The 26387-nt window shown below is 42.0% G+C and overlaps 2 protein-coding genes across 4 annotated transcripts in view; both read right to left on the bottom strand.

Annotated features, from left to right (window-relative positions):
* The window catches only part of CDC5L (cell division cycle 5 like), a 31368-nt gene extending 20196 nt beyond the window's left edge, over positions 1-11172 (bottom strand). Inside the window, exons 1-9 of one of the 3 annotated variants that reach the window (XM_027663387.1) lie at positions 10951-11172; positions 7815-7918; positions 6836-6997; positions 5931-6058; positions 4965-5064; positions 4663-4881; positions 3374-3518; positions 3071-3259; positions 1531-1679 (exon numbers count right to left, since the gene is read on the bottom strand). In XM_027663387.1, the coding sequence (XP_027519188.1) occupies positions 1531-1679; positions 3071-3259; positions 3374-3518; positions 4663-4881; positions 4965-5064; positions 5931-6058; positions 6836-6997; positions 7815-7918; positions 10951-10995 (1241 nt within the window). In that variant the 5' untranslated portion in view covers positions 10996-11172. The remainder of the gene's footprint in view (positions 1-1530; positions 1680-3070; positions 3260-3373; positions 3519-4662; positions 4882-4964; positions 5065-5930; positions 6059-6835; positions 6998-7814; positions 7919-10950) is intronic. The other 2 variants (XM_027663388.1, XM_027663389.1) reach the window with 2 other exon arrangements.
* A 2320-nt stretch (positions 11173-13492) lies between these two features.
* Positions 13493-19770, bottom strand: LOC113956624 (zinc finger protein 493-like). The gene is made up of 3 exons (XM_027663386.1): positions 19628-19770; positions 18836-19426; positions 13493-18170 (listed from the first exon to the last, which is right to left on the bottom strand). The coding sequence occupies exons 1-3, from the start codon at positions 19659-19661 to the stop codon at positions 15523-15525; spliced, it is 3273 nt and encodes a 1090-aa protein (XP_027519187.1). The 5' UTR covers positions 19662-19770; the 3' UTR covers positions 13493-15522.
* Between the last annotated feature and the right edge of the window lie 6617 nt (positions 19771-26387).

The raw sequence follows: 26387 nt of genomic DNA, 5'->3' as shown, positions 1-26387 counted from the left end.
GAAGAATCCAAAAAACACATTGTTTAAACCTGCCAAGGTGTAACCAAGGACCTGACAAGCTAAAATGCAGACACATCATTATGTTGAGAGAAGCTTCAGGAACTACACCAACACAAACTCCCACTGCTGCTTTTGAGAGAAGAGATTCCCAGTCACCAGGCATTATCCCGGGATACAGTATCAGGACTGAATTGCAAGCTCTGACTTCCCCAGCACCTGGGCAGCTCATTCACTCCAGAATCATCCGGCTCAACAGCTCTCCCATCTTACAACCGAATGAATCACCCTCAAGATGCCTCTTTGCTTTCACTGACACTTGAAGGAGTAATTACATTACAGTAATTACTTCTAAGCACCTGTGAATAGGAAGAATGGACTAAGTCTTAGATTTTGTGGGCCTCAGCTTCTCCTTGAGATTGGGAAGGACTATTGTTCTCTATCCCAATGACCTACTACATGAACCCTGTGCCACTCCACGGATGGATTTATTTTTCCCTCTGCTCAAGGTCTTGGATTTTCCCACTGATAGAGCACTTCTGTGAGCAAGCCAAGCTGATACACAGGCACCATAATAACATGGGCAATTCTGAACTTCAGACGCTAAAAACCCACCACAAACAAAAATCTCAGTCAAACAACAAAATCAGAATGTCTTTACATTTTTAAATATAAAATAACCCAAATAAACAGCCAGATCACTCCAGGCCAAATTCTACATTCTTTCTGCACCACACTGACACCAATAGATCTCCAAAAAAAGGATTCATTGCTTCATAGCTGCTCTTTTAATTAAAAGAGTAGGGCTTTTGCACACAGCTTCTAAACAAAATAAAGCTGCTTTGGAACAGCTGCCATAAAGGTCCTTTTTATGTCATTCTCCACTTTTCCTACTAGCATGATACAAGTAAAATTAGAACCTAAGTAGAAAAACCTGACAGACAAAATGTACCAAGTGTAACATGTTTTAGCTGTATGGTATTTGGCATTTGTGGGATATATATTTGTTCAGGACCCACTGTAAGAGTTAAACCAGCAATTCTGTACTATTTAGACTGGCAATATAAGAAATATTTTATTTTGGATATATATGGCTTATAAAATATTTACTCCAGCTTTTCAAAAATTCAGTGTGGGTTTGGCTAAGGGACCTCCCACACCTTTGACTCCGAGGTAATACTTTGGAAAGGCCAGGATCCACACACAGAATGACTCTCCATCTTACTATTTATACTCCTGTATTACCCCAGTATATTTTATATTGCTCCAGACCACAGAAAGCCACATTTTGGACCAAAACTCCACTGAGCCATACACTGTATGAATACAAATGAAGAGGACATGGTTGAGCTTTCTAAAGACATGGAGAAGGAGAAATTTGTACAACAAGGGCTTCGAATAAAAGCGAATTAAAATCTGTTTTGAAGGACTGATCATGAGCTATTACCTCACACATCAAAATGTGCTCTGTCCACCCACCTCCAAACAGATACACACCCACCCAAGCACCCATCAGAAAAGGAGTCTGTTTACCTGAAAGGTGTGGAAAGCACAGTATTTGGAGTCTGAACAACCTGTTTCTGTGGTGTTACCCCTGAAAAGTCACTTTCATGCAAAGGAGTATTCAGACCTCCTTTCAGGGGGGTATCCACATTGGTGAGTGCCATCAGATTCTGGGCTTCCTGTGTAACAGAAAACATGCAGTGTTTGACTACAACATTCACAGTCACACTCTGCTACATGTTTAACAGGTTCAGTAGCAGTAAAAAAAGCTGAAGAGTCATTTGAACATCAGTTTGTGGAAAATGTTTAAAAGTTCAAAACTTTAACACCCATACACTGATATTTACAAACACTGAAAGGGATTTGAATCTTCATTTCCAATAAAATATATTATAAACTGGAGTTGCAAAAATGAGTGGGCTACTTATTGTTTCAACTTCTTTCAGTTTGCCAGACTCTATAGATCTAAAAGATTTATTAGTGACTGAATACTCCAGTCATCCCAAGGAATCTGATTTTCAGAGGGAAGAGTACACTTACACTCTGAAATCCAAATTCAATGAAGTTACCCAAGCTGCATTTCAAAGAGAATGGTCCAAAAGAGATGGTCACTATTCTGATTTTTGGTCCATGACCCAATTTGGGTTCTAATGAATATCCTCCTAATATTTATTTTCTTTTTCCTTGTTACAATGAAGAATTAAGTCACTCTGAAAATGAGCTGAAGAAATTATACTACCAGAACACTAATCCATCTAGAGAGCTGTGCATATATGCACAATACTGTGATATAAATTTGGATCAGAATACTCCATTTGAAGATGAACATGACCATTCCTGCAAATACTGCATAGAGACTTAGATCATTATCTGTAAAGTCAGGAACCTTCCCTTTTCTCCTATCAAGAAACTGCTGAAATACAGCTCATTATGAGGTTTGGGGTGGGTTTTGTTTCGAGGTGGGATTTTTGGGGTGGAATTTTGTTTATTTTACACACCAGCCACACCGATTCCATTTAGCCATTTCCCCACACTCAACAAAACAATACCCAACACTACTGGTTTCTGAAAAAAATCCAGGCACTCACACAATTAGTGTAACACAAATATAATTTGGAGGTTGCAAAGGAATGTTTTGGCAAACTTTATCTTAAGTGGTTTTAAGCCAATCAAGCGCTAGTAAAATATTGTTGCAGTTAATTACTTGTTAACTGAAATAAAAGCTGAACAACACAAAATACACTGTTTTAAGGACATGAACTCATAAATATATATTCGACACTGAGAGACACCCAAGAGAAAGGGAAATTACAGAAGACACTAGGAGAATGGTTAACAGCTTCAGGCAATACATGATTAAAGGGAAAAGTATGGTAGTGTTCTGAAACATAGTGACAACCGATCAGGTAGCAGAGGATCTACTTCTGTGCCCTTCAGTGTGTCCTGGAGATCATGTGTCAGTTCAAATCCCAGTATTGCACACAATCCAAGGAATGTTTCTGTGGTACTTACACCTTCAGTCAACCACTGCTCTAAAACTAAGAACTCCTTCTGTAAATTGATGCTCTACCTGTAGGATCCTGTCCTGTGCTGCCGGAGTTTTGGGAGTCCTCAGTGCTATGCTGTTGTTGGTCACATTATATTCAGAGAGAAGAGTGCTGGAAGCTGAGTTTGTAATTCCAGATTCCTCAGCAGTCTGGCGAGCAATCTCACTGGCCTGGCCAACTTTTACAACTTCTTCAAGTTCAGTATCAGAGATCTTTAAAAGAGAAAATCCCAAGGCACAGTGAGATAGGATACAACCCCACTTGGTAAAACAGAAATCATTGTTTGGCACAACTTATAAGTTGTTTATTATCAATGAACACCTCACCTGAGGAGCTGGAAGCACGAGTTTACTTCTTTTTTTGGTAAATTCTGACACTCCACTTGTCTGCAGAATAGCTGAGGGCAAGTCTGACTCTTTTTTCCGTTTCATATGTTGCTTGTCCTTTTTGCGCTCTCTTCCCTCCCTTTCCCTGTCATGTGGACAACAGAATCATTTCAGAACACACAGAACAGCTACAAAGTAAACCAAACAAACAAAGAGCACCCTAATCAAAAGTTGGATATGTGCTGCAGGAAGAGTGAAGCACCTTGAGGGGCAGAAGTTCAGTGATTAGATGTGATCTGCAGATCTTGCAGCAGAACCTGCTTCAAAATTGTAGAATTACCCAACAGGTCCAGCTCTTAGGCTGCTTCAACTACAATCAACAGGGTCACTGGAGCAAGAGGAAAATGTCAGGCCAAGAACTGAGACAGTAAAAATAAGGAGATGTGAACAGTCTCTTTTTCTCCAGCAACAGCTAAGGGAAGATGAACATTTTCTGTGGGATATGGGAACCAACTTCTCTTGACTATTTAGCAAAAATGGTATTTTCTTCAAATAGCAGTGGAGGTAGACTATGACATTATAAGCTTCAGTTTGAAGCTCCAGCCCGACCTTCTGAATTAAGAGCCATACAGAAAAATCAGTTCACAAGTTAATAAACCAAACTGTGCAAGGCACTGGACTGACTCTCAGTAAAAAGCAGTTGGCAGAAGCAGTGGGAAATACAACTGTAGAATTAAATCTGTACCATACTGCTCGTGATCCATTTAACTTCTCAGCTGCATGCTTGGGGATTTTTTTGAGGGGTGGGGAGAAATTAAGCATTTAAGGACCTTCAACTTAAAACCAATTCCATCAAAAGTAATACTACAAGCAAAATCTACTCCTGTAAGCAATCTCAATAAGGCTATTACTTAGACAAAGGACTGTAAATACACAAGCAAATGAACTGCTAAAAGAAAACAAACCTCAAAAACCATTTCCATTTAAAGAGGAAGAACATGCATGAGGAACTTCATTCTCATAGCCAAAGGGTAAACTAGTAGAAAGATAAAAGGTGATTATAGATAAAAGGTGAACTGGACCCTTTGGAAAGATAAAAATACAGGAGACTGAATAGGTAGAATCAATCTGCACTAATATCTGTCCTATGGAAAACACATTTCCTGCCCACATAATTAAAATATATAAATACATAAGTGTATATATATATATATACAGGTAACACACATATATATGGGTTGTTTTTTTTTCAAATATACCATTCCCTCCTTAGTATAACACACACTTACGATCTTAATTCTCCATCCAGGTCTTGCTGACGTAACCTCCTGAAATCTGCATCCAGGGACTGGTAGTTTTCCTCTGATGTATCATAAAAACCAGGGGCAGGTTTCTTTTCAAATGGAATTTCTGCATTGTAATCCACACCTCTCTTCTTTTTCCTTTTCTTCTGGATCTCAATCCCAGCAGCCCGAAGTTCTCGTCTTTTCTGGAGAGCAGCAAGACGTCTAAAGGAACAGTAACATCATATGATTTAAAGTGCAGGAGGAAGAAAAGCAGTCCCAGTTTATGAAACCAAACAAAAGTTTACCTAGCTTCTTCCAGCTGCTTCTCCCTGGCTTTCCTCTTGGCCTTTTTTCCTTGGGTATTAGCCAGACGTGCTCTGGCTTCAGACAGCATTTCAAGCTCATCTACAACAGTACAGATAAATACAAATATGACTTTGCACTTACAAGATGAGGGCAAGGAAAAAAGTGACATTGAGATCATAAAACAATCTTTAAAAGCTGAATGAATCAATATTTTCACAGGGCATTCTGCATCATCACTAAACTAGTTTTCTTCAAGTTGCCTCAATATATTTACTAAATCATTGGCCAGATGAAATGAAGACTTTTAGAAAAAAGCCTAATGTTGAAAACAATTCAACTAATACCTACAGCGAATCAAAATACTTACATAAAGAGGCAAACTGACCACATTAATGGAAGAAAAATTTCATTTACACCTTTATCTAAGAGTATTATATTGAGAACTTGTTAATTGCATTTTCATCCGTTGTATTTGTGAACCTGTGACTGTTTAAAACTGATCCATTCATGGAATATAGAAATATTCATTTGTTAGTTTAACAAAAAACAGTTTAACAGTTAGTAAACAGTTAGTTTAACACTGCTATGTGCAAAGCAAAGAAAAAGTCATGTAGTTTTCCAGTGCTTCAGCATGGATTCATCTGAGAGGTGTGAGCTGATGGGAAAAGACAAATATACACAACTTTGAATGCAAACAAGCAGAGCAGTTGTCAAAGCAAAGGTCAGTCAGTCATTGTAAGAGATGAAGATGAGAGATAAGGAGGCAGAACACACTAAGAAAAGGAAAACTGGAAAAGTATAATTGACTGGCCAGATACAGAAGTAAGACAAAACCTGTAAGAAAATTAATGATCAGGGGATGGAGAAAAAAAAGACAGAAGAAACCAGGGTACAGAGGCTGAGTAAACAGAAAAATGAAAGAGATCAGATTTCTGTCAAAAGCAGTAAACAACCTCCTAACCCACCTTCATCCATGTCAATGGGATCTGGCCTGGCTGGTTTGGTTTCTGGGTTTGGATCGATTTCTCCAGGTTTCAGTTTCCGAGGATCATCAGCAGTTTCTTCCTCGTTGTCTCTCTGAGCAGCTTTGTCCCTAAAAACACATTGTAGGTATTTCACCACTGGTTCTTTGTTTGCCCCAGGCTCATAATAATATCTGTTCCAATAATATATGTCCCCAAAGACTGACTATAAAAAACTAATCTGTAATTGTACTGTGGACAATACATTACATTTCTTATACAATTCATGAGTGTGGTACAGTTACATAATCTTAAATCAGACACGAGAAAGAAACCAACATACCAGAACATCAAAATATTACATAAAATACAATACTGATACAGCTTGTAATAGGGAAATCTCCTCAGGTAATCTTTAACAATAAAACCATGAATCCAAGCAGTGTGACAAAACAAAATATCAAGTTTCCCATTATGCTTTTATACTCAACCAATCTCACCAGAATTACCAAAAGTCACAAAGGAAAACAGCACTTTCCTTCTCTTCTCATACAGAGATGTCTCTTTTTTTTTTCCTCTCTTACACATCCACTCTTGCTGATCAGCCAGCCAAAACTACCCAAATAAACCTGAAATGGAAGCCTAATAAAAGCATCAGTCTTGATACTCCTCTAAGCCAGGATGACCAGGAGCAAGAAAATATACACCTCTCTCTATTGCAGCCTGTTCTCCTGGTTCCAGGAGCTTCTTCTTTCAAGCTAGACACAGTGAGTGAGAAGAAACAATCCTTAAAGATTTCCTTACAAAAGGACTCAGTCAACTTGAAACCACAATAATTCCACACCATCCCTACAGCAAACTCCACAGATTTTCCAAGTATCTCCACCTCTGGCCAAACAGAAACTCACAGGAGAAATTCATAGTGCTCCAAGCACTGGGCAGCAGTTCTCCCAATAATGGGGGCAATGGTTCTCCACTGGGTTGGCATCAGCTTGGCCAAGTGCAGCAGCTTCTCCTCCTCTTCCCGGGACCACTCTGTCTTTTTGATGCTTGGGTCCAGCCACTCATACCTGGAAAAAGGGAAAAAATTAAGGATGACATCCAAGTTATCCACTGATTTGTCTTCAAGCATTTTTATGACATATGTATTTGAGCTCTAAAATGTATTATTTATCAAGCATTTTTCATACAAATATTGCCTCTTCCTCCTTTCCTTGACTCTACTCTGGAAAAGTAAGGAGTCACAAAATTAATCCTGAAAAAGTAAATTAAAAATTGCAACGATCAAAGATACCAGAAATGGTAGATTTGTTTGGTCTGGAGCCTTCAACAATTATCTTACTAATCCTCAACTGTTCCATTACTGTTACCTTCATAAGAAGTAATATAATAAATATGTGCAGTTCAGTACTCGACAAACTAAGCCTGAATTTCAAACAGACTCATACTGTATGTATTTGAATTAGTTTTAAGCTCCTATTTTTTATAAAAAATTAAATTTCACAGTGCAATTTCTAAACATTTAGTCTCAAGACAAACTCCTATTACAAGAAATTAGAAAATTATATGTAAAAGAGATTAATATCTTACAATTTTATTTCCTTGGCAATACCCACTGATTAAAAAAATGTTTCAATACAGGGAAAAAAATTTTAAGTATATAATTTTAAGTGATCCTGCATTTGCTAACAGTGCAGTCACTGGCAAAGAAAACATCTGGCTACTTTTGTTCAACTATTTTCAAACAATAAGAATTCAAAACACCCACAATAAAATTAAACATTTTTTAATCTGTTGTTGCTCTGAGGACATAAATTAGTCTGTGGTAATGTCTAAACTTCCACTAATTATGAACCTTATGTTCCAGACATGGCACCTCTCACTCACCATCTGGCTTTGCACTGCTTTGCTGATTTCCTGTGCAATAAGGAAGCAATACGAGACCACTGGTTTTTGCCATATTTCATAACAGCTGCTTTCAGAATTTCATCCTTAAAAGAAAAATAAATAAACACTGTTATGGATCACAAAAACTTACAAAACAGAAAACGTGAGCTCAACCAAAGGAGAACACAGTGTATTTCATCTAACAGGTGACCCAGTGGAAACAGCACAGCACTGCTGCTTCTTTCCCACATTTTATTCTCAAGATGAATACGGATTTGTATTTCGAAGGCCAATGAAATCAATAAAGATTAAATGAAAAAGACATATGATTAGTGTTCCAAACTTCATATATCCAACAGAACTTCCAAAATTATTACTTTCAATGCTCTCTAATGCACTAGTTTTTAAAGGCTCTGTATGCCTTCCTTGAAGGACAGTAACAAAGAGGAAGGGAAGTTTTTGTCTGGTAACGGCATCGCAATTGCAAAAAAAAAAAAAAAGTAGAATTGATGACACCTCTGGGTGGCTTGTTTTAAATAATACCATAAAATTATCTCCTTATTTCGTATCTTAATTCAAATGGAGTGAAAATGCAATGGATGCAGCTTGGGAGTCATGTTGTTCACCTACATCAAAGTGTGCACTGAGATCTGATCAAAAGCCAGAAGTCTATCAGCTGTCTGTCAGTTCATCCATCAGTCCCTCTCTCCCTTCCTCACAGATACATGGGTTCAGTATTTCCGGTTTACTCAGAGAAAGTGGTATTTTAAATCAAGTGGTATTTTAAAATCAAAACTATTCCTGCAGTCTCATCAGTCACAGATGCTCCTGTTCCATATCCAGTGAGCGTTCAGGGAGCGTAGCTGTGCTCAGTGTGCTCAGCTGCACCGGGCACATGTTTGTCATCAAGGACAGGCACTGTCTCACAGACCCCTCCCAGAGCAGCTTTAACTGTGACTTGATGATCAGCTCTGGCTCCAGCTGCTACAGGAAACAATTCATGTCATTACTGTCATGAAATAAATAATAAACCCTCCCTTTGGTTTTTTTCCAAATTCACTTGGCACTTTATGGGACACAGGAGCCTCACTGGTGCATTAACAGGCTTTTTTGCAAGTAACTGGTCATTTTATGAATGACTTGATATCAGCTGGTTCCACGCTGTATTGTTAATGTTGTATGTATAACCAAAATGTTAATTAAAAAAAATTGCACCTATTTTATCTCTGGTGAGCAAAAACTGGTAAAACAGTGACCTATTTGGGCACTGAACAGGCTCCCCAGGGCAGTGGTCATGGCACCAAGCCTGACAGAGCTCAAGGAGCATTTGAACAAAGCTCTCAGGCACGCTGTGGGTTTGTTGGTGGTGTCCTATGTAGGGCCAGGAGTTGGACTCGATTATCCTTTTGGGTCCTTTTCAACTTAAGACACTCTATGATTCTATTTAATGCACAGTCACCAAAATTAATCAGCTATGGAAGGCCATAGGGATGGGGTGAACATAACCTGGGTTTTCCTGTCCTCTGCTGACCCCCAATTCAGCTGCCTCCTGGCACATCACTGACATGTCACAAGGGCTTAAAAAGCACACACAGCACATTTTATCTTCTGTTACTTTTTCTTCACTGCTTTCTGGAACTGTGCACATGCCTGGTGTTCACAGCACGCAGTGACAGAGTTCTGGGTTTTACAGTGCCAGGTACATCCTTTTGCTTTAAACATGTCTCTAAAAAAACTCACATCCTTGATTTCTCCTGTTACAATTTTTCTTTTCACGACCACTTGTAGTTCTGAGAGCAAGTGACAGCAAAAATAGGGGGGAAGGGGGAGTTGCTCTTTTTTGGAACAACACACAGAACACTTGGGGCTGCAGAGGAAGAGCCCATACCCATTGACAGGACAAGAGGAAATGGCCTGAAGTTGCACCAGTGGAGGTTTAGATTACTTATTAGGACAATATTTTTCATGGAAAGGGTTGTAAAGCATTGGAACACGCTGCCCAGGGCAGTGGTGGAGTTACCATTCCTGAACTGTTAAAAAAACAGGTGGATGTGGCACTTGAGGACATGGTTTAATGGTGACCGTGGTGGTGGTGCCAGGTTGATGGTTGGACTGGGTGATCTTAAAGGTCTTTTCCAACCCAAAAAATTCTATGACTCTGCCATTTTCACATTTGGAAAGACCTCCAAATGCAAGAGATTTCTGCTGCCTCATTCCCCTAGAGCATAAGGAACCTGACTATGTAGTACAAGCCTGTGAGAGGGACATCTTGGAGCACAGCAGAGCTCACCCTTTCCCTCCAGGGCTGTGGGGATGGTTTCCCTGGAGGAAAGGACACAACACACACATGGCTGAGCTTCCCAATCTGCAGCCCTCAGGAGAAACAACATCAATGTGACCTTTGCCCACTGAGGCAGCAGGTGAGGAGGGAGGCACAGGCTGCTGGGAAATGCAGTCCAACAGAGCCACAGGATCACAGGATCAATTAGGCTGGAAAAGGCCTCTGAGATCATGGAGTCCAACCCATGGCTGAACACCACCTTGTCAGCTAGACCAGGCACTAAGAGCCACATCCAGTCTTTCCTTGAACACCTCCAGGGATGGTGACTCCACCACCGCCCTGTGCAGCCCCTTTCAATGTCTAATCACCTTTTCTGTGAAGAATTTCCCCCCAATGCCCAACCTAAACCTCCCTGGCACAGCTTAAGACTTTGTCCTCTTGTCCTACCGCTGGTTGCCTGAGAGTAGAGCCCGACCTCTACCTGGCTACAGTCTCCTTTAAGGGAGCTGCAGAGAGCAATAAGATCTCCCCTGAGGCTCCTTTCCTCCAGGTCAAGCCCCCCAGTCGCTCCTTATTGGATTTGTGCTCCAGACCCTTTCCCAGCTCCGCTGCCCTCCTCCGGACTCGCTCCTGCAGCCCCCAAACCCTCCGCATGCCCGGACCCAGCGGGATCCAGCAGGACCCAGCAAATCCCAACCTCCCAAAGACACCCTAAAACCTGAGCCTCCTGCGCAAGCGCAACACGACCCCTCTCCACTCTTCCCCCCCCTCCCCCCGCGCCTGCGCACCAGGGAGGGCTCCCCCCCAGGCCCTGAGGGGGAAACAAGGCATTAAACAAACCCCGCCGAGTCCTACCTCGGTGTTCCGCCACACGCCGCCTTTAATCATAATCCGCGGCATCTTGGCGGCGAAGGGAGGGGGGGGCGAGCCCCTGGAGCGAGAAAGCGGAGAGGGGACGGGAGCGCCGCTCGCCTCAGCGGGGCCGGCCCGGACCGCGCACAGGCGCCCTCAGCGCCGGAGGGGGTGCCGAGGGCGAGGGAAGCGGGGCCGGCTGATCTGCCAGGGAAGCAGGGAGCGGGGTCGGCGGGTTTTCCCGGAAAGCGGGGCCCGTGCTCTTCCAGGGAAGCGGGTCTGGCGGCTCCGCGCATGCGCACCACCTTTGCGCTCCCTGTGCGGCTCTCCGCGGTGGCGCCCCCTAACGGCCGGAGGAGCGCCCGGCAGAGGGGCCCGTCCGACGCCGGAGAAGTAAAGGGGGTTTGCTATAAATCCCTTCACATTTCCCCAAGGGACTCAAATAAGGAAGGGTAGGAACGGCAGGAGGGAAATCAGGTTTCCGTAATGTCATGTTTATAGTGTGTTTTGTTAATCTGAGGAAAAAACCCGTGCATTTATGTACAGAGGGAGTTCGTCCCTGTGAGGGTGGTGAGGCCCTGGCACAGGTTGCCCAGAGAAGCTGTGGCTGCCCCATCCCTGGAAGTGTTCAAGGACTGGCTGGATGGGACTTGAAACAACCTGGGATAGTGGAAGGTGTCCCTGCCATGGGGGTTGGAACTGGATGGTCTTTAAGGTTCCTTCCCACCCAAACCATTCCATGTAGCCCAAATGGACACTGAGGCAGCAGCACATAATAATGTTCAGTAAAGTAAACCCCAAATTGTCTAATTTCCTTCCGTTGTAGGTAAATTTGGCTGGTGGTTAACCATATGTCTTTTTATTGCAGTCTTTCCCAGACTTTATACCCAGCTGCTTTTAAATGTTCCTCCACACCCTTCCAGTCATGCCAGTTACCCTGAGCCCATTCATCTGAGGACTGAGGATTTGGACTTACTCCATGCTTTTATAAGTAGTCAGTGATATCTCCTGCCAACCACACCAGTTTGTCACAAATGAGTCCTTTAGGTCACTCAGAGTATCACTGACAAAGGCATCAGCTACAGCAGGTTTAATATAAAGGTAAAAGCTGGCAATGTTCACACTACTACTTACTCTGTGGTTAAAGCACAGGAAGAGAAATCTGAATATCTAAAAACAATCAATCAATATAAAACTAAATCAACCAAAAATTATGGATGTGGATGCTGGGGACAAAAAAAAAAAAAAACGGTAAGGATGGGAAAGGGAACAATAAAAAGGAATGAGACCATCCTGTTGAGTCACAAGGTTCAGAGGGGACCCTGCTGCCAAACTTAACCCCAGGCTTGACCAGTGGTTTAGGCCTGAAGGTTTAACAGCACTTAAACTTAACAGCACAACAGCACTTAATCAATAATTTAATTTAAACAATTTAACAAAAGATTCATGTAGAATTTACTATAGGCAGAACAGTAACTCACAGGCCTATCTTATTTACAAGTCTAAAGTACTTAAGAATCTAGGAGAAAAACATTCATAGCACATTTGCTAAGACATATTCACACACACACACACACGCACACAGACCTAAAGGAGTGTGTAAAAGGTATATCTGTGAAAATTTCCCCTCCAGTTCAGAGACATACTCACACTGGATGCCTTTGAATCTTCTCAATGGGTGAAGGGTTGAGCCTTGAGGAGTGGGGGTATCAGCTCAGGATCTGTTGCCATTGTTTGGCAGTGATCCTCCAAGTACAGCAAACCTGAGAGTCCACTGGCTCTGAGAGGTATCCTGCTCACAGGGAGGTGCTGGTCACAGCCTGTTGTGGGCCAGGAGAGTTCCAAGGGTCTCCCTTAGGACCACTGCTTGTAGGGTCACAAGAGAGTTGGCTTTGGTCACACTGATTTTCCAGCCTGGTTGCAATTCGGGTCAGTAACTTTGAGAGTTTAGTAACAAAAATGTTGTTCCACTTGGGTTGTTATTCAGGCATTAAAAATAACTTTCCAAGGCTGTTAAAACCCAGGAGCTCATTAGACAGCACTAGTCCCCAGGAGCAGACAGTGTTTCTGATAAGCTCAAGAGGAGCTGAGCCCAGGTGCTGTTCAAGGCTGAGGCCTAAGGAGCATTTCTGAGTTCAGAGTGTGGCCTGAGAGGGAGGATGCACCACCACACCACAGAGGTCTGACCTATATTCACTGACTTCACCCTCTCTTTAACTTTTATTCACTTATTTAGAAGATGCACAGCAGCTAAAATGACACCCTTCTGCTCAAGTTGTTTGTCTCTATTCAAGATATGTTCAAAGAGAAAATAAAGCAGTTTTTTGGTTGAAATAGGAAACGTCTTAATATGATTTAGGAAAGGCTTTTGTTTAAAGTACACAGGAATAAAAAGTATTACACTTTTAGCTACCAAAAAATTACCAAGAACAGCCCATGTCTTATCTGAGTAGGCCTCTACCTTTAAATTTCACTGACTTGGCAGACTGAGAATACCTTTGAATCCTCAAAATGCAGTGCAGTGTATAAAGAACAGAGGAGAATGTCAGGAGTCAAAAAACTGTTTATTAGAAGCAACAACCTAGAATACTTTAACAAAATTGTCAAGCTCCATCTGAAAATATCTTGTTGTTCTTACATCTTGAAGAAACTGATGTTTACCAACTCTTGTAAAAATTTACTGAAATTAATTTATCCCTATAAACTGGGCTCCCTTATCACTGTACACCACACTTTTAAACTCTACCAGATTTAGCTTTCCTAGTCTCATCTGATATAAAGGCTTACAATTTCTTCGTTGTTTTTGTTTCTTCTTCGTACCTGTTCTTTGGAATTTTTCTTCAAATAAACCATCAGAATTGTACAGTAATGCAAGTAAAAATGCCTCCAAATTTGTGTAACTGTTAATATACTTTTCTTTCTTCATACAGGATAACATTCTTCTCACAACTGTATCAGGTGATTGCCTCAATCATTCCAAGATCTGAATGACTCATTCCCAAATGGTGACTTCCCAGCTTGTACTACAAACATCTGGTAACCACCATGGTTCAGGCAGTTTTCTGACTTTACCTCAGCTGCAAAGAACTAGATCACTTGAATACCTTTGCTGATCTGGCCTTAACTCCAAGCATCTATTCATGAGTTTCAGTCCACTCTTGAAAAATCGTGTTCCAAATCACGGAATGGCTGCAGGAATTCTGGAGAACATCTGGTCCAAGCCCTTGCTCAGGCAGGGCCACCCAGAGCTGGTTGCCCAGGATCATGTAATGGCTTTTAAATATCCAACCTCCCTCCTGCTTTACCAGAAACCCTCTGCAAGACATTACCTATATTTCTAAAGAAAAGCACACATTTTAGGAACAACAGAAAAGCTCCACGAGTGCCATGTTTACATTCTCTAAATTAAGCTACAGGCTTATTCTGCTTCTTCATGGACTGAGCTGTAACATCAGGGGACAGTTCACACCAGCCCTTTGCTGTTGTCTTTCCTCACACAAGAGAGTAAAACATTGTTATCAAAACCACTTATCACAGTCAGTGATGTCCACTCAAAGTTTCTAGCACTCTGTAACTGTAAAACAATCAAAGATTTGTCTAGATATAAATAGAAACTGGAAGCAGCACCCACCTGCCTTCACCATACTCTGTACCAACTGTTTGGTGCAGGTGGCTCTTACATGGTATTTTAGATGAACAGTTAAGTTCTTAAAATAAATTTAAGCAGTTCAAGACATTCCTAAGGTTTTCAGTGTAACTAAATAGCATTCACAATTATCAGCAGGTGCTCAAAATAACAGAAGTTATTTGAAAACTACATCATCTGTTGTAACAAACAACACAGTAACTACCAGCCTGAGAAAAGGTAAGGCATTTTCTACCACAGTTATTAACATTAGACACTAACATAAAATTGAAGATTAATTTAAGGATTCTCAGTATCATAAAATAAATTATTCAGGACATTACCCTTTCTGTCAGACTGCTCACAAAATTATCAAAACTACAAACAAGGTAACTGCCTAATAAACCTTTTATATACATATAGAAAACATCTTCATATCACAGTTATGCAGTGATGACATGAATATTTTGTTTCCATAGTTTTGTGAGAGACTTTTTTTCTTCTCTTACAAGTATTGCAAAAGAACCTAGGAGGCAACTTTCAGCAGATGGGAGGTAGCATTAAGCCTCCAGATGCACTGATAATTTTTATATAACATGTACTTCTTTCCCTCCCTTTAAGCATTCTTTCAGTTAGAAAAAAGATTTTTATTAATTTTTTACAAGAAAATAAGTGGCACAGAGTAACTGTTTAAAGTGATGGTCAAATCCTAACAGGACTCATGGTATTAAGCAGTTACTCAGGCATGAAGAAGTGTCTCCAAGATTTTTAGCACAGCCTGTGCTAGAACTGAACCTCTCTGAAAAACCTGGAGCAAACCAGTCCTCCAAGTTTCACTCTCTGGACCAAAATGCTGGATGTATCCCTTACCAGCCCTTGTTCTGAAACGTAAAGCCTCAACAAATTCAGAACACACAAACCACTCTAGAACCAAGTGCCAACTCCCAACCTTATATCCCACCCTTGTGCTGCCGCTCGTGCTTTTCCAGCAGTTTCTGGGTAGGCAGTGCCACATTACACCTCCCGCACATGTACTTTTTTCTGTGTGTTTTTGTGTGCTTTTGGAAAGCCCGTTTATCCAGCGTGGAGTATTTACACCTCCTGCAGCGCAGCCTCGAGTGAGTCAGCAGGTGGCGCTTGAGGTGGCTGGAGGTGCGGAAGGCCAGGGCACACTGCCCACACTTGAACGGCCTCTCCCCCGTGTGGATCCGCAGGTGGGGCTTCATGTTCCCGTTGTGGGCCGTGCAATAGCCACACTCCTCACACCGGTACGTTTTCACAGGGAGCATCTTGTGATCGCAGAGATCAGCTGTGCCCAGAGATGAGCTTCCCTCGCCCGAGTGCGAAGCCAGGTGACTTTTCAGGGCCAGCCATTGGTTTGTGGAGTAGTCACAGTTCCTGCACTTGAAATGCTCTGTGTTAAAATGTGTCACTCCGTGTCTCTTCAGGTGGCTGGAAGTACGAAACTTCATCTGGCAAACAGTGCAGCTGTAAGGTTTCTCACCCGTGTGAGTTCTTATGTGGAGTTCAAGGTTGCTTAAACTGTAAGTACTGTACCTGCACTCTGCACACTGGTAGAATGGTGGCTGACTCTGTGCTAGCAAATCGTTTTTGCTGTCCCTCTGAACATCTGGCTGTACTCCAAAGACTTTTGAACCAAGGAAGGAGCTGTTTGAACCTTCTGAGGAACCAAAATCCCTTTCTGGACACGTGCCTCCATAAATTTCACGATGCAATTCAAGACTTTTCAAACACTTCTCTACATAGAGGCAACTGCCCAACTCCTGTTCATTCTTTACGTGAAGAAGGCTGTGTTTCTGCAAATGGTTTGATGTTTTAAATGTCTTATTGCAATCTTTACATACAAATGGTCTTTCATCTGTATGTATCTTTAGGTGTAGCCTGAAGTTGTTCTGAACATCAGTAGCATAACTGCAGTGTTGGCACATGTATGTTCTGAATGTATTTAAAGTGGAAGAACATGAATCCTTTGAGTTTTCCACAGAGTTATGGTATGCATTGTCATCTTGCACTTGTGAATGAGAGGCCTCTGACTTGAAGAGAGGTTCCTCTTTGTAAAGGACAGCGTCCATTTTGTGTGACGTCTGAGCGACTTCTGATCTATTCCCAGTAATAGCCAGGCTGTTGCTTCCAAGACTGTTTTCAGGGAATTTCTTTCCAGAGTACATTTTTTTATTGCCCTGCACATCACCTGCTTGCTCACAGTCTACTTCTGAAGTCAGCATTGCCCCACCGAGACAATCATTTTCTCTACATAAGAGAGAAACGTGGCCCTGAGAATCACTCTCAGCTTTGCATATTTTGTGGTATTTATTGCTCTGATCTGTATAACCATTAGCCTTGAACTGTTCATGAGATTTCTTGTGCAAGTTGAGATCTCCTTTAGTGTAAAACACCAGGTTACATTCATCACATGAATAATTCTTTAAAGATCTTCGAGTTCTCTTCCTTCCACTTACACCGTCAAGTTCCTGCCCTTGGCACGTTTCTGTCCCTGTGTGGAGCCTCCTGTGTCTCTTTAACTCCAAGCTGCTGCTGAAAGCTGACTGGCAGAACTCCCAGGAACATGGTTTAGCCCCTGTGTGGATGGAGCTGTGCCTCACCATGCTTGCAAAATATAATGAAAAGAAGCTGCAGAATCTGCACTGGTACAGCTTATACCCAGCATGCCAGTACATGTGAGTTAACAGGCAGGAAAAGGTAGTGCAGGAGTAGTCACACTGAGGGCACTGGTATGGTGGTCTCTCTTTATGGCCCTTCATGTGATGAATAAAACTCCTTGGATTTGATGAAGCAAAGAAACACATTCTGCAGGAAAAACTAACTGGCACACACAGAGGTGTAAAGTCCCTTTCAATTTTAACAAAAAATTTCTCATATTTACGTTCTCTTTTCTTGGTCTCAGATGTCCCTTCTTCAGATCCTCTCTGCCTCCCTTTTCTTGCACTTGTTCTGTTTTTTCTTGCTTTTTGCAACCTGGTAATTTTTTTATGCAATTTAAGGTGATTCTTAAGGTTGAAAAAGAAGAAAAAGGTTCTTTTACAAAAGCAGCATTTATGTATTTTCTCATCTTTGTGAGCTGAATAAATGTGTTTCTTTAAGTGTGCACTGCATTTATACATAGAGCTGCAAAACCTGCACTTGAAATTCAATCTTTCATGCTTATTTGTAGAACGAGATGTTTTAGAAAGGGGTGAGAGGGTCAAAGTATTACTCTGCCACACTAAACCTTCTTGCTGGCTTTGGAATTCTTTCTGGTTTGCATGAGAAGAAACAACTTTTTGTTGCCGATATCTTTTTCTAGGAAACGGTGTTAATGTCTTATAAATATGCTCTCCAGTAGTATTTGATTCAGTAGAAGTGGAAACATTCAACTCAAGTTTCCCTACATCTTTTGGAAGTTCTTTAGAAGTAGGAGAACATCCATTAAGAAATGGATCAGAACAATAGGTAAATTTCTGTTCTTCCTCTAAGCCATGTTCCAGAAGAGAACTCAGAGTTTCATCTTCAAATTTGCTTATTTTTCTGTTATCAGCTTCAGTATCAGCTTCGTTATCATTCTTCGAAGAATCAGGATCTACAGGAAGATATAAAAAGACTCATGTATGACATTTCATACAATCACAAATGTTCATTATTAATTGGTAGTAATAATCCCAAATTGCCTAATGACTTGCTTGGCACTCTTCTGCTTCCTTAGTATTTCCCTCTATCCACTTTTTTTACTAATGCCTCTCTTCACGTTCCCCTTTGCCCCCAACATTTAAATGCTGCTCCCAGTGAAAAGCCTCCTTTTTTCCACTTTCTCTTTTCACTCAAAGCTGAATTTCGCAGGACAACACTGCATTCCTTACAGTTTTTTAACAAAACAGCCTCATGCCAGGATTCGTATCAAAGTACTATCATCAAACATTGCTAGGGCTCCATTCTTGCACATGTGATCCTTTTTCAACTTTTTTATTTTCAGAACCTTTTCCCTGATGAAAGGCCACTCCTTTGGTCACTGCAGTAGAGTGAAACAGTACTAACTTCTTGGACTTTCACTACTTTTCACAAGTGTGTGAAAGAACTAAGCCTATTCCAGCCAATATTCTCCTTCTGCTGCACATGATATTAATCTAATTTTAAATGCTTACTCTAAAATAAATGGGTTTGATATTGTTTTATACACTTTCCTATTTCAAAAACTTTAGATTTACCAGATTTCTTAAACTCTTGCACTAATCTTATTAAAGAAGTTACCTTTCATTTCAGCAACTGCCTCCATCTCCTTGTGGATTTCTGGTTGTCCCTCTGGACTGCCATCACAAAGAACACCTGCAACACTACCAGGTTCTTCTTCTTTTTTGGGTACCACTGGCAACATCAATGGGCTGGTATCATCTCTGTCCTCACTGCCAGCAGAGAGGAGAGGACGAATCTTCTGAAAGCCACCATCACATTCTTTTCCACCACTGCTTTTGTTTATTTCTGTTTTGTGAGGCGATGTAGGTAACGTGCAATTTTGGCCACATTTCTCCAGGCCTGCACCACACCCATCACTTAAAGATGATTTTGATGCGTTGCACACACCCTCAGCAAGCCACTTCTCTTCAGAGTATTTAATACAACTATCTTCATTTGAAATAGTCTTGTTTTCGTCCCAGCTGCCTACACTGCTACAGTCGTTTGAAGGTGCCACAACATCTTTTAGGTAAACGCTGTTGTTTAAGTTAAAATCCTGCTCCACCTTGGGAAAGGACACGTCTTGCTCCTCAGCATCACCCTGGAGAAAATCCTCATCGCTGAGCATCAAGACAGTGATTGGCAGCACGATCTGAAACACGTCTGGCTCTGCGGGCAGAGACAGACAATCAACGCAATTCCCAGAAAACCCCAAGACCCCCACCTTTCTGTGCCCAGGGCGCATGCGCAAGCACCAGCAGGCCCCGCGCATTTTCACTCCCCCAACCTTCCCCGCTCTCTCCGGTCACTCGGGCTCCTCATCCCCCGCGGGAGCCACGCTGGGTCCCTGCCAGGGCATCGGGCACTTACCGCTGTCCCCCTCCGGCTCTGGAATGCCCGACATCTCCCGGCCCGTCCGGATCCGCGCTGAAATCCAACCTCCACCCCCGCGCGCGTGCGCGGCGGGGAAAGGGCCAGGGGACGCCGGGCCGCCGCCTCTTGATTGGACGGAGCGGAGGGGCGTGGCCTGAGGAGTGGCCCCGCCCGCCCTCGTTTGGGGGGCGTCTTGTCCCAGCGCTGTGGCTTTTAAATGTGGCTTAAAGCTCAGTTTTTAACGTGCTTTTATTGGTCTGAAACTGAATTTAACTTGCCCCTTACATGCGCCCTGGGTTGGGGTGGGGTGTTTCAAAAGTTCTGCGAAACCTATTCCCGTTTTAGGCAATTTTGTTATTTCTCCTTCTGCAAAAGTAGGTCTCAGCTAATAATCATTAAGAGTCTTAAGACAGGGATTGTGCTCACAATAAGGATCCTTCCCCGCTGGGGGCTAACAGAATCATAGAATAGTCACAGGCATAAGTCAGGAAATTCGTGGAAACACAAACAGCACTGTAAGCTTCATCCTGTTCCCTCCCCTTGGCCGATCAGGCTGAAAGGGTGAGAGTGGGAAATACATAAATCTTCATACAGACACATTTACATGTGCAAATATGTAGGTATATGCATATATAAATTCTATATACATATAGAGTGTCGCTGCCCATGGGAGGGTGGTTGGAATGAGATGATTTTTAAGGTTCCTTCCAACACAAACCGTTCTGTGATTCTTTGCTTGTCTGATTCTGTGAGTTGCGTTTGGAAGGGAGCTCTGGAGATCATCCAGTCCAACACCCTGCTGGGGCAGAGTCACCTGGAACAGGTGACATGGAAATGCATCCAGGTGGGTTTGGAATGTCTCCAGAGAGGGAAAATACACAAAATCTCTGGGCAGGCTGTTCCAGTGCTCTGTCACCCTCAAGGTAAAAAAAATCTTCCTCTTGTTGAGATGGAACTTCTTGTATTTTGCTTTATGGCCATTGCTCCTCGTCCTGATGCTGAAGGGAGTCTGAAGAGAGTCTGGCACCATCCTCTTGGCACCTGCCTTGGAGATATTTATATGTATTGATGAGATCCCCTCTCAATCTTCTCTTCTCCAGACTAACCAGGCCCAGCTCCTGCAGTCTTTCCGCATAAGAGAGGTGTTCCAGACCCCTCATCGTCTTCACGGTCTCCACTGGACCCTCTGCAGTAGCTCCTTGTCTTCCTTGAACTGTGGAGACCAGAATTGAACACAACAGATGACAGACCCTGCCTAGTCCTTGTCCTGTCAGCCCATGGATCCCCTGCTACCAGCAGCCTGGTCCTGGCAGTATTTTATAACCCCCCTCAATTGTGATCCCACATCCTGCACTGCTATAGGATTCCCAGCTCTCATTTTCCAGACCCTGTACTCGGTAGTGGTATCTCCAGAAGGGGTGGCATGTTTAGCCATTCCAATGAGAGGAATTTCCCCTATTCCTGTCTTCTTCCCCCCCAAAAAACTTGTAAAGAACTAATTACGTACCTTAATTTCAGAGCCTTGTACCTGGCATACATGGAGCTGCACCCATTTGTAGGCACATTTGTTCAGTGTGTTAAATTCAGATGGCATCCTTTTATTTTCAAGTAGAAGTGGCAAAACCTCTCAACAGGAGCATTGTCAAAACCCTCCAAACTGGGAGTATTAAATTAGGAAATGATGAGAGAAATATTGGCTTCTATGTTTCAGCTCTCAGGGAATTTGGGAATCTCTACAGAGTCAGAGGACTTGTTGCTACTCTAGGGTGGGTGAAGTAGATGCTGGGTGGGCAGGATGTCTTGCCTAGACTTCTTCCTGCCAGATCAAGCTGTAGCATGTAAAAAAAAAAAAAAAAGTAATAAAAAAGTCTCCTCCTGGCAGACCCGTCTGAGCCTCCTCCACAAGATGGCTCTGCAGCCACAGGCTCTGCAGTGGAACAACCTGAAATACTGGACGGATCTCAATAATCCTACCCCTGTTCCACTGGTCCAGTCTGTTGTGGGAAGGGGAAGTAGAGAAGATCGGAGTTTCAAGTAGAAATCGAGGAGGGAAAGTATAGAACCTCAGTTGTAATTATCAAAGCTAATGGGAAGATCATTTTCCACACATTTGTTGTTCCCATTCCATGGGTGACTTTCAAAATGCAAAAAAGCCCTCAGCTGTTGTAAAGAGACTAAATTGCAAGAAACCCATTGTGAATCTTAAAATCACTGAATTGTTCAGGTTGGAAAAGACCTCTAAGGTCACTTAGTCCAGTCGTTAACCTAATACTGTCCACCACTAAACCATGTCTCTGAGCACATGTTTTTCAATCATTCAGGAATAGTGATTCCACCACTTCCCTGGGCAGCCTGTTCCAATGCTTCATAACCCTTTCTGTGAAGAAATATTTCCTAATATCCAATCTAAACCTCCCCTGTGGCTGTTTCGTCTTGTCCTATCATTTGTTACTTGGGAGAAAAAAACGACCCCCACCTCGCTACAACCTCCTGCCCGGTGGTTGTAGAGAGTGAGAAGGTCTCCCTGAGCCTGCTCTTCTCCAGTATAAACACCCCCAGCTCATTTTAGTTGCTCATATTCTCACTGAAAGGAGATTAATATCTGCTTTCATTCTTCCTTTTTTTTTAAAAGCATGAACTTTAAAAAAATCTTCTTTGAAAAAGAAGATAGCTCCTTCACTAGAAAACCTGAAAAACTCTGCATAGTCCTTACAAAGCTGTAAATGCCAAGTCTTTTCCCTTGAAACTATTTTCACTCTTTTTCATAAAGGAACAAACTGTAACTCTCACCCTAGTTCTTCATGATGCCATCATCCAGTGAATAAAGTGATCATGCAATGGCTGAGGAATAAATGTGGCCATGAAAAGTGGGTGTGGGGAAGGTTGCGGCTGCCTTTACCAGCCCATTACACAAAACTACCTTCTACAAATTCAACTTGCATTGGAGTGAGAAGAGTCTGTCTGCAACAGTGCTTATGCCCACACTCTAACACGCAACAAGAGTTGTGGTAAGATTCTTGGAAGGAATAGGACAAGGGGGAATGGCTTTAAGCTGAAAGAGGGTAGATTTAGGTTGAGTATTAGGAAGAAATTCTTCCCTGAGAGGGTGGTGAGGCCCTGGCACAAAGTGCCCAGAGAAGCTGTGGCTGCCCCCTGGAGGTGTTCCAGGCCAGGTTGGATGGGGCTTGGAGCAACCTGGTCTAGTGGAAGATGTCCCTTCCACAAACCCAAACCATTCTGTGATTCTGTGAAATATTGGACATTATGAGAAATTGAAGCAACCCCAATAAAATGTAATTATTTAAAGCATGGATTTTGGACATCTTTGTGGCCAGAATGGTTGCCCAGCTTTACCTCAACTAACATAAGATATTGACCTAAAGTGTGTAATTTGAGAGTGTAATCACTTTACGCTGCTGCTAAAGCAGTGTTTTTTATCCTCATGCATCTAAGGCTGTAGGTTGGAAGGACTTGTGACAGTAATTTCATACAATCTTGTATCAGTATCCTTCAGGATATTGCCAGCCAGGGCATATAACAAAAAATATGGAAATATCTCTTACTTGAACAAAAAGCCTGAAAGTCCAGGGATAAAAGATAATGTCACTTTTAAGCCAGGAAAAGTCAGAGAATTATTCCTGGGAAAATAATGTAAAAGCAGTTATGGTCTGGCAATAAGAGTAGGAGAGGTGGTAACTGAATACAAATCCAGCCAGAAAAGCATAGAAAAAAAGGCTGGACAAGTCGGAAATAAAGTCATTAATTACATGAGCAGGTAATGTAAAGAGGGAAATATCTCCAGAAGGGTTTGTCAGCACAGTTTCAGCTGTGTTAGGACTGTGAGGAGCTGAGAGCTTTGTAAGAGCCAGGATGTTGCAGTAACAAACCAAGACATACTAACTAACTGGCTTCTTTTACTGTAAAACCTGCTGGGATGTTGTTTGTTTCTCTTTTTCATGAAGCCATTGACCTTTCCCCCTCCACCCCCCTTTTTTTTTGCAAACAGCTCCACTGAAGTCTGTTCCAGAGGGAAGAGGAGAAAACACATCAGTGAGGACAAAGAGCTGAGCACCACTTAGGGACAGAGCCTTCTAACACCAAATGCCCACAGAGAACAGAGCAGTGCTCTTATGTGTTTTCAGCTCTCAGTACTGGAAACAAAGTTTGATTTATTGACATACACAGCATTTCCCTAAATCAGGAGACAACTATTACAAGGTAGAACTCAGGAAAACCTGGAAATACAGAGCCTTTTCTCTGGTAAATTGAGCATGGTCCATTCTACTGAATTTGCTCTTTTTCTCTTCATAGAATCATGGAACAGTTTGAGATGGAAGGGACTTTTTAAAGGTCATTGATTCCAACCCCTCTGCCTGGAGCAGGGACACCTTCCACTACACCAGATTGCTCCAAGGCCCATCCAACTTGGCCTTGAACACTTCCAGGGATGGGGCAGTTTTCTCGTGCCTTTTTGATATGAAAGACAAAGATGAGATGATCTTTAAGGTCACTTCAACCCAAATCATTCTAGGATTTTATGATTCTATGTGGCAGGGCTTTTTTGCTGGCTGGAGCCCTTTTGGTGTGATCTGGTCATGCCCTATTGTGAATTTCACCCTCCAGAATTGGATGGCTAGATCCCAGTTGCCATTTGGATGTTATCCATCCATCTCTCTGTCTCTACCAGGCTACACCAACAAATTAAACAGCAGCAGACACCTGCACAAGGCAGGAGAACTCAATCCATCTATAGTCAACAAGGTACTGGCCTGGCTTATCATAAAATCATGGAATGGTTTGGTTTGGAAGGCATCTTAAAGATCATTTTGTTCCAATCCCCTGCCATGAGCAGAGACACCTGCCACTGGACCAGGTTACTCTGGCTTGGATCCAGGCAAACTAAAACTCTCCTACACAATTTCCAGGTGCAGTTTAGGAGTTACCATGACCCAGGGACAATTTCCCAGGACAGAGAGCAAGACAGAGAAACAAACAGAAGGAATGACCAGAGAAGATTTGTTTCCTTACTAAATCAGGTGACAACCTCATCTAGAAACAGGATTGCTATAACATGCAAGTAACTTCTTTTTTATTGTTTAAAAATATTTCTTAAAAAGTTGCCTCAAAACCTGGACTATACACTGATCAGGTATGTTCTGTGGAGTCTTAGTCAGCTTCGTTACTTGTCTGCATTTGGAAAGGGTGTTTCAATTGAAAGCAAAAGAGAGAAATGGTCTTTCGACTGTTTTTCAACTTTGTTTTGTATTCTGCAATCATAGTAAAAATCAATGGTATTATTCATGCTGACAAGACTGAAAATGATGAAAAATTATGGAAAAGGAGTAGCCAGAGCTTTTTGTGTTTGCGACCTTTTCCCTGGTTAAACAGGTCATGTCCCTCCTAGCCTATTTTTGTATTTTCCTTCCATCTTAGATTATTCCATCCTAAAATACTTTAGGTTATTCTTTTAATAATGTGAAAAACACGAGTGGCATTTTATGTGATACTAAAATTCTCTCCAGAATTGATTTTCCTCTGCATGTTGCAGAGTACTAAATCTAGTTTCAAGTGAATTAATGCAAGTAAAAAATACTCTTTCTTTTCCATCATTTTGCCTGGCACAAGTGACAATTACACAGTATGCTGGAAGTGATGGAAGCATTCACCAAATGCTCATTAGAGTAGGATGATTACGAGGGTGATTTAGCAGTCAAAAGGCTTTATATTTAGATTTTTACTGTGAGGGTGGTGAGGCACTGGCACAAGTTTCCCAGAGAAGCTGTGGCTGCCCCATCCCTGGAAGTGGTTAAGGCCAGTTTGGACCAGAAACCTGGTATAGTGGAAGGTATCCCTGCTTTCATAAATCTGTCTTCATGCTTATCTGTATTTCTTTATAGAGTTTTTGAGAACAGAAGTCCAGTTCTTGCCCCAAACGGAGCTGCATTCCCTAATAGTTGATATGAGTCCGTACAGCTCAGATAGATCTGTTAAGTTCACAAAGTGCTCTGAGATTTCAAAACACAGCTATTATAGAAATAGCCATTGTTATTCTTGTTTTTAATAGCTGCTGACAGTGAAGAATATTTTGAGGGTAAGTACCAAGTAAGAAGCTGTGTTTCTGAATAGAGCTTTTCAAATATGCAAGGGCTCTATTATGTTTGGGGTAATTTCATGAGAAACTTTATGTTGATTTGTCTGGACTATCATCCAACAAACATCTGGTGGGAGGGGATCGGACTGACACAACAAAGACTGGCAGTGGTACTTACATGTCCTCTTGTGGAGCCACTTTATGAGTTTGGTTGTGCTCAAGATGTTGTACAGTTCATCTTTGCAAGGCTTTACCAAATTTACTTGAGCTGCCTGAAACTCAGCATTTCCATTTCAAGGTAAAAGTCAAAGTTTCACAGTATATTTTCATTCTCAGTATGAGCAAACCCACAAGTACAAAACCTTTTTTTGCCCATTTATAAAAGTGTTGCTTTAGAATAAATATATAGAGAGAAACTTTGCTTTAAAATAAAATTATTACTTCAAAGTTTATTTTGTTGTTTGTTTGTTTTTTAATCTTAATATGAGGTGCTGGAATATATCCAGAGAAGGCCAACAGAGCTGGGGAAGGGTCTGGGGCACAAGTCTGATGAGGAGCAGCTGAGGGAGCTGGGGGGGCTCAGTCTGGAGAAAAGGAGGATCAGGGAGGACCTTATCATTCTCTACAATTCCCTGACAGGAGGTTGCAGCCAGGTGGGAGTCGGTC

Source organism: Corapipo altera, unplaced genomic scaffold (genome assembly GCF_003945725.1).
Source record: "Corapipo altera isolate COAL_440 unplaced genomic scaffold, ASM394572v1 116, whole genome shotgun sequence".
Classification (NCBI taxonomy): Eukaryota; Metazoa; Chordata; class Aves; order Passeriformes; family Pipridae; genus Corapipo; species Corapipo altera.
The sequence above is the reverse complement of the archived record's forward strand: the minus strand, read 5'-3'. Positions and strand labels throughout refer to the sequence as shown.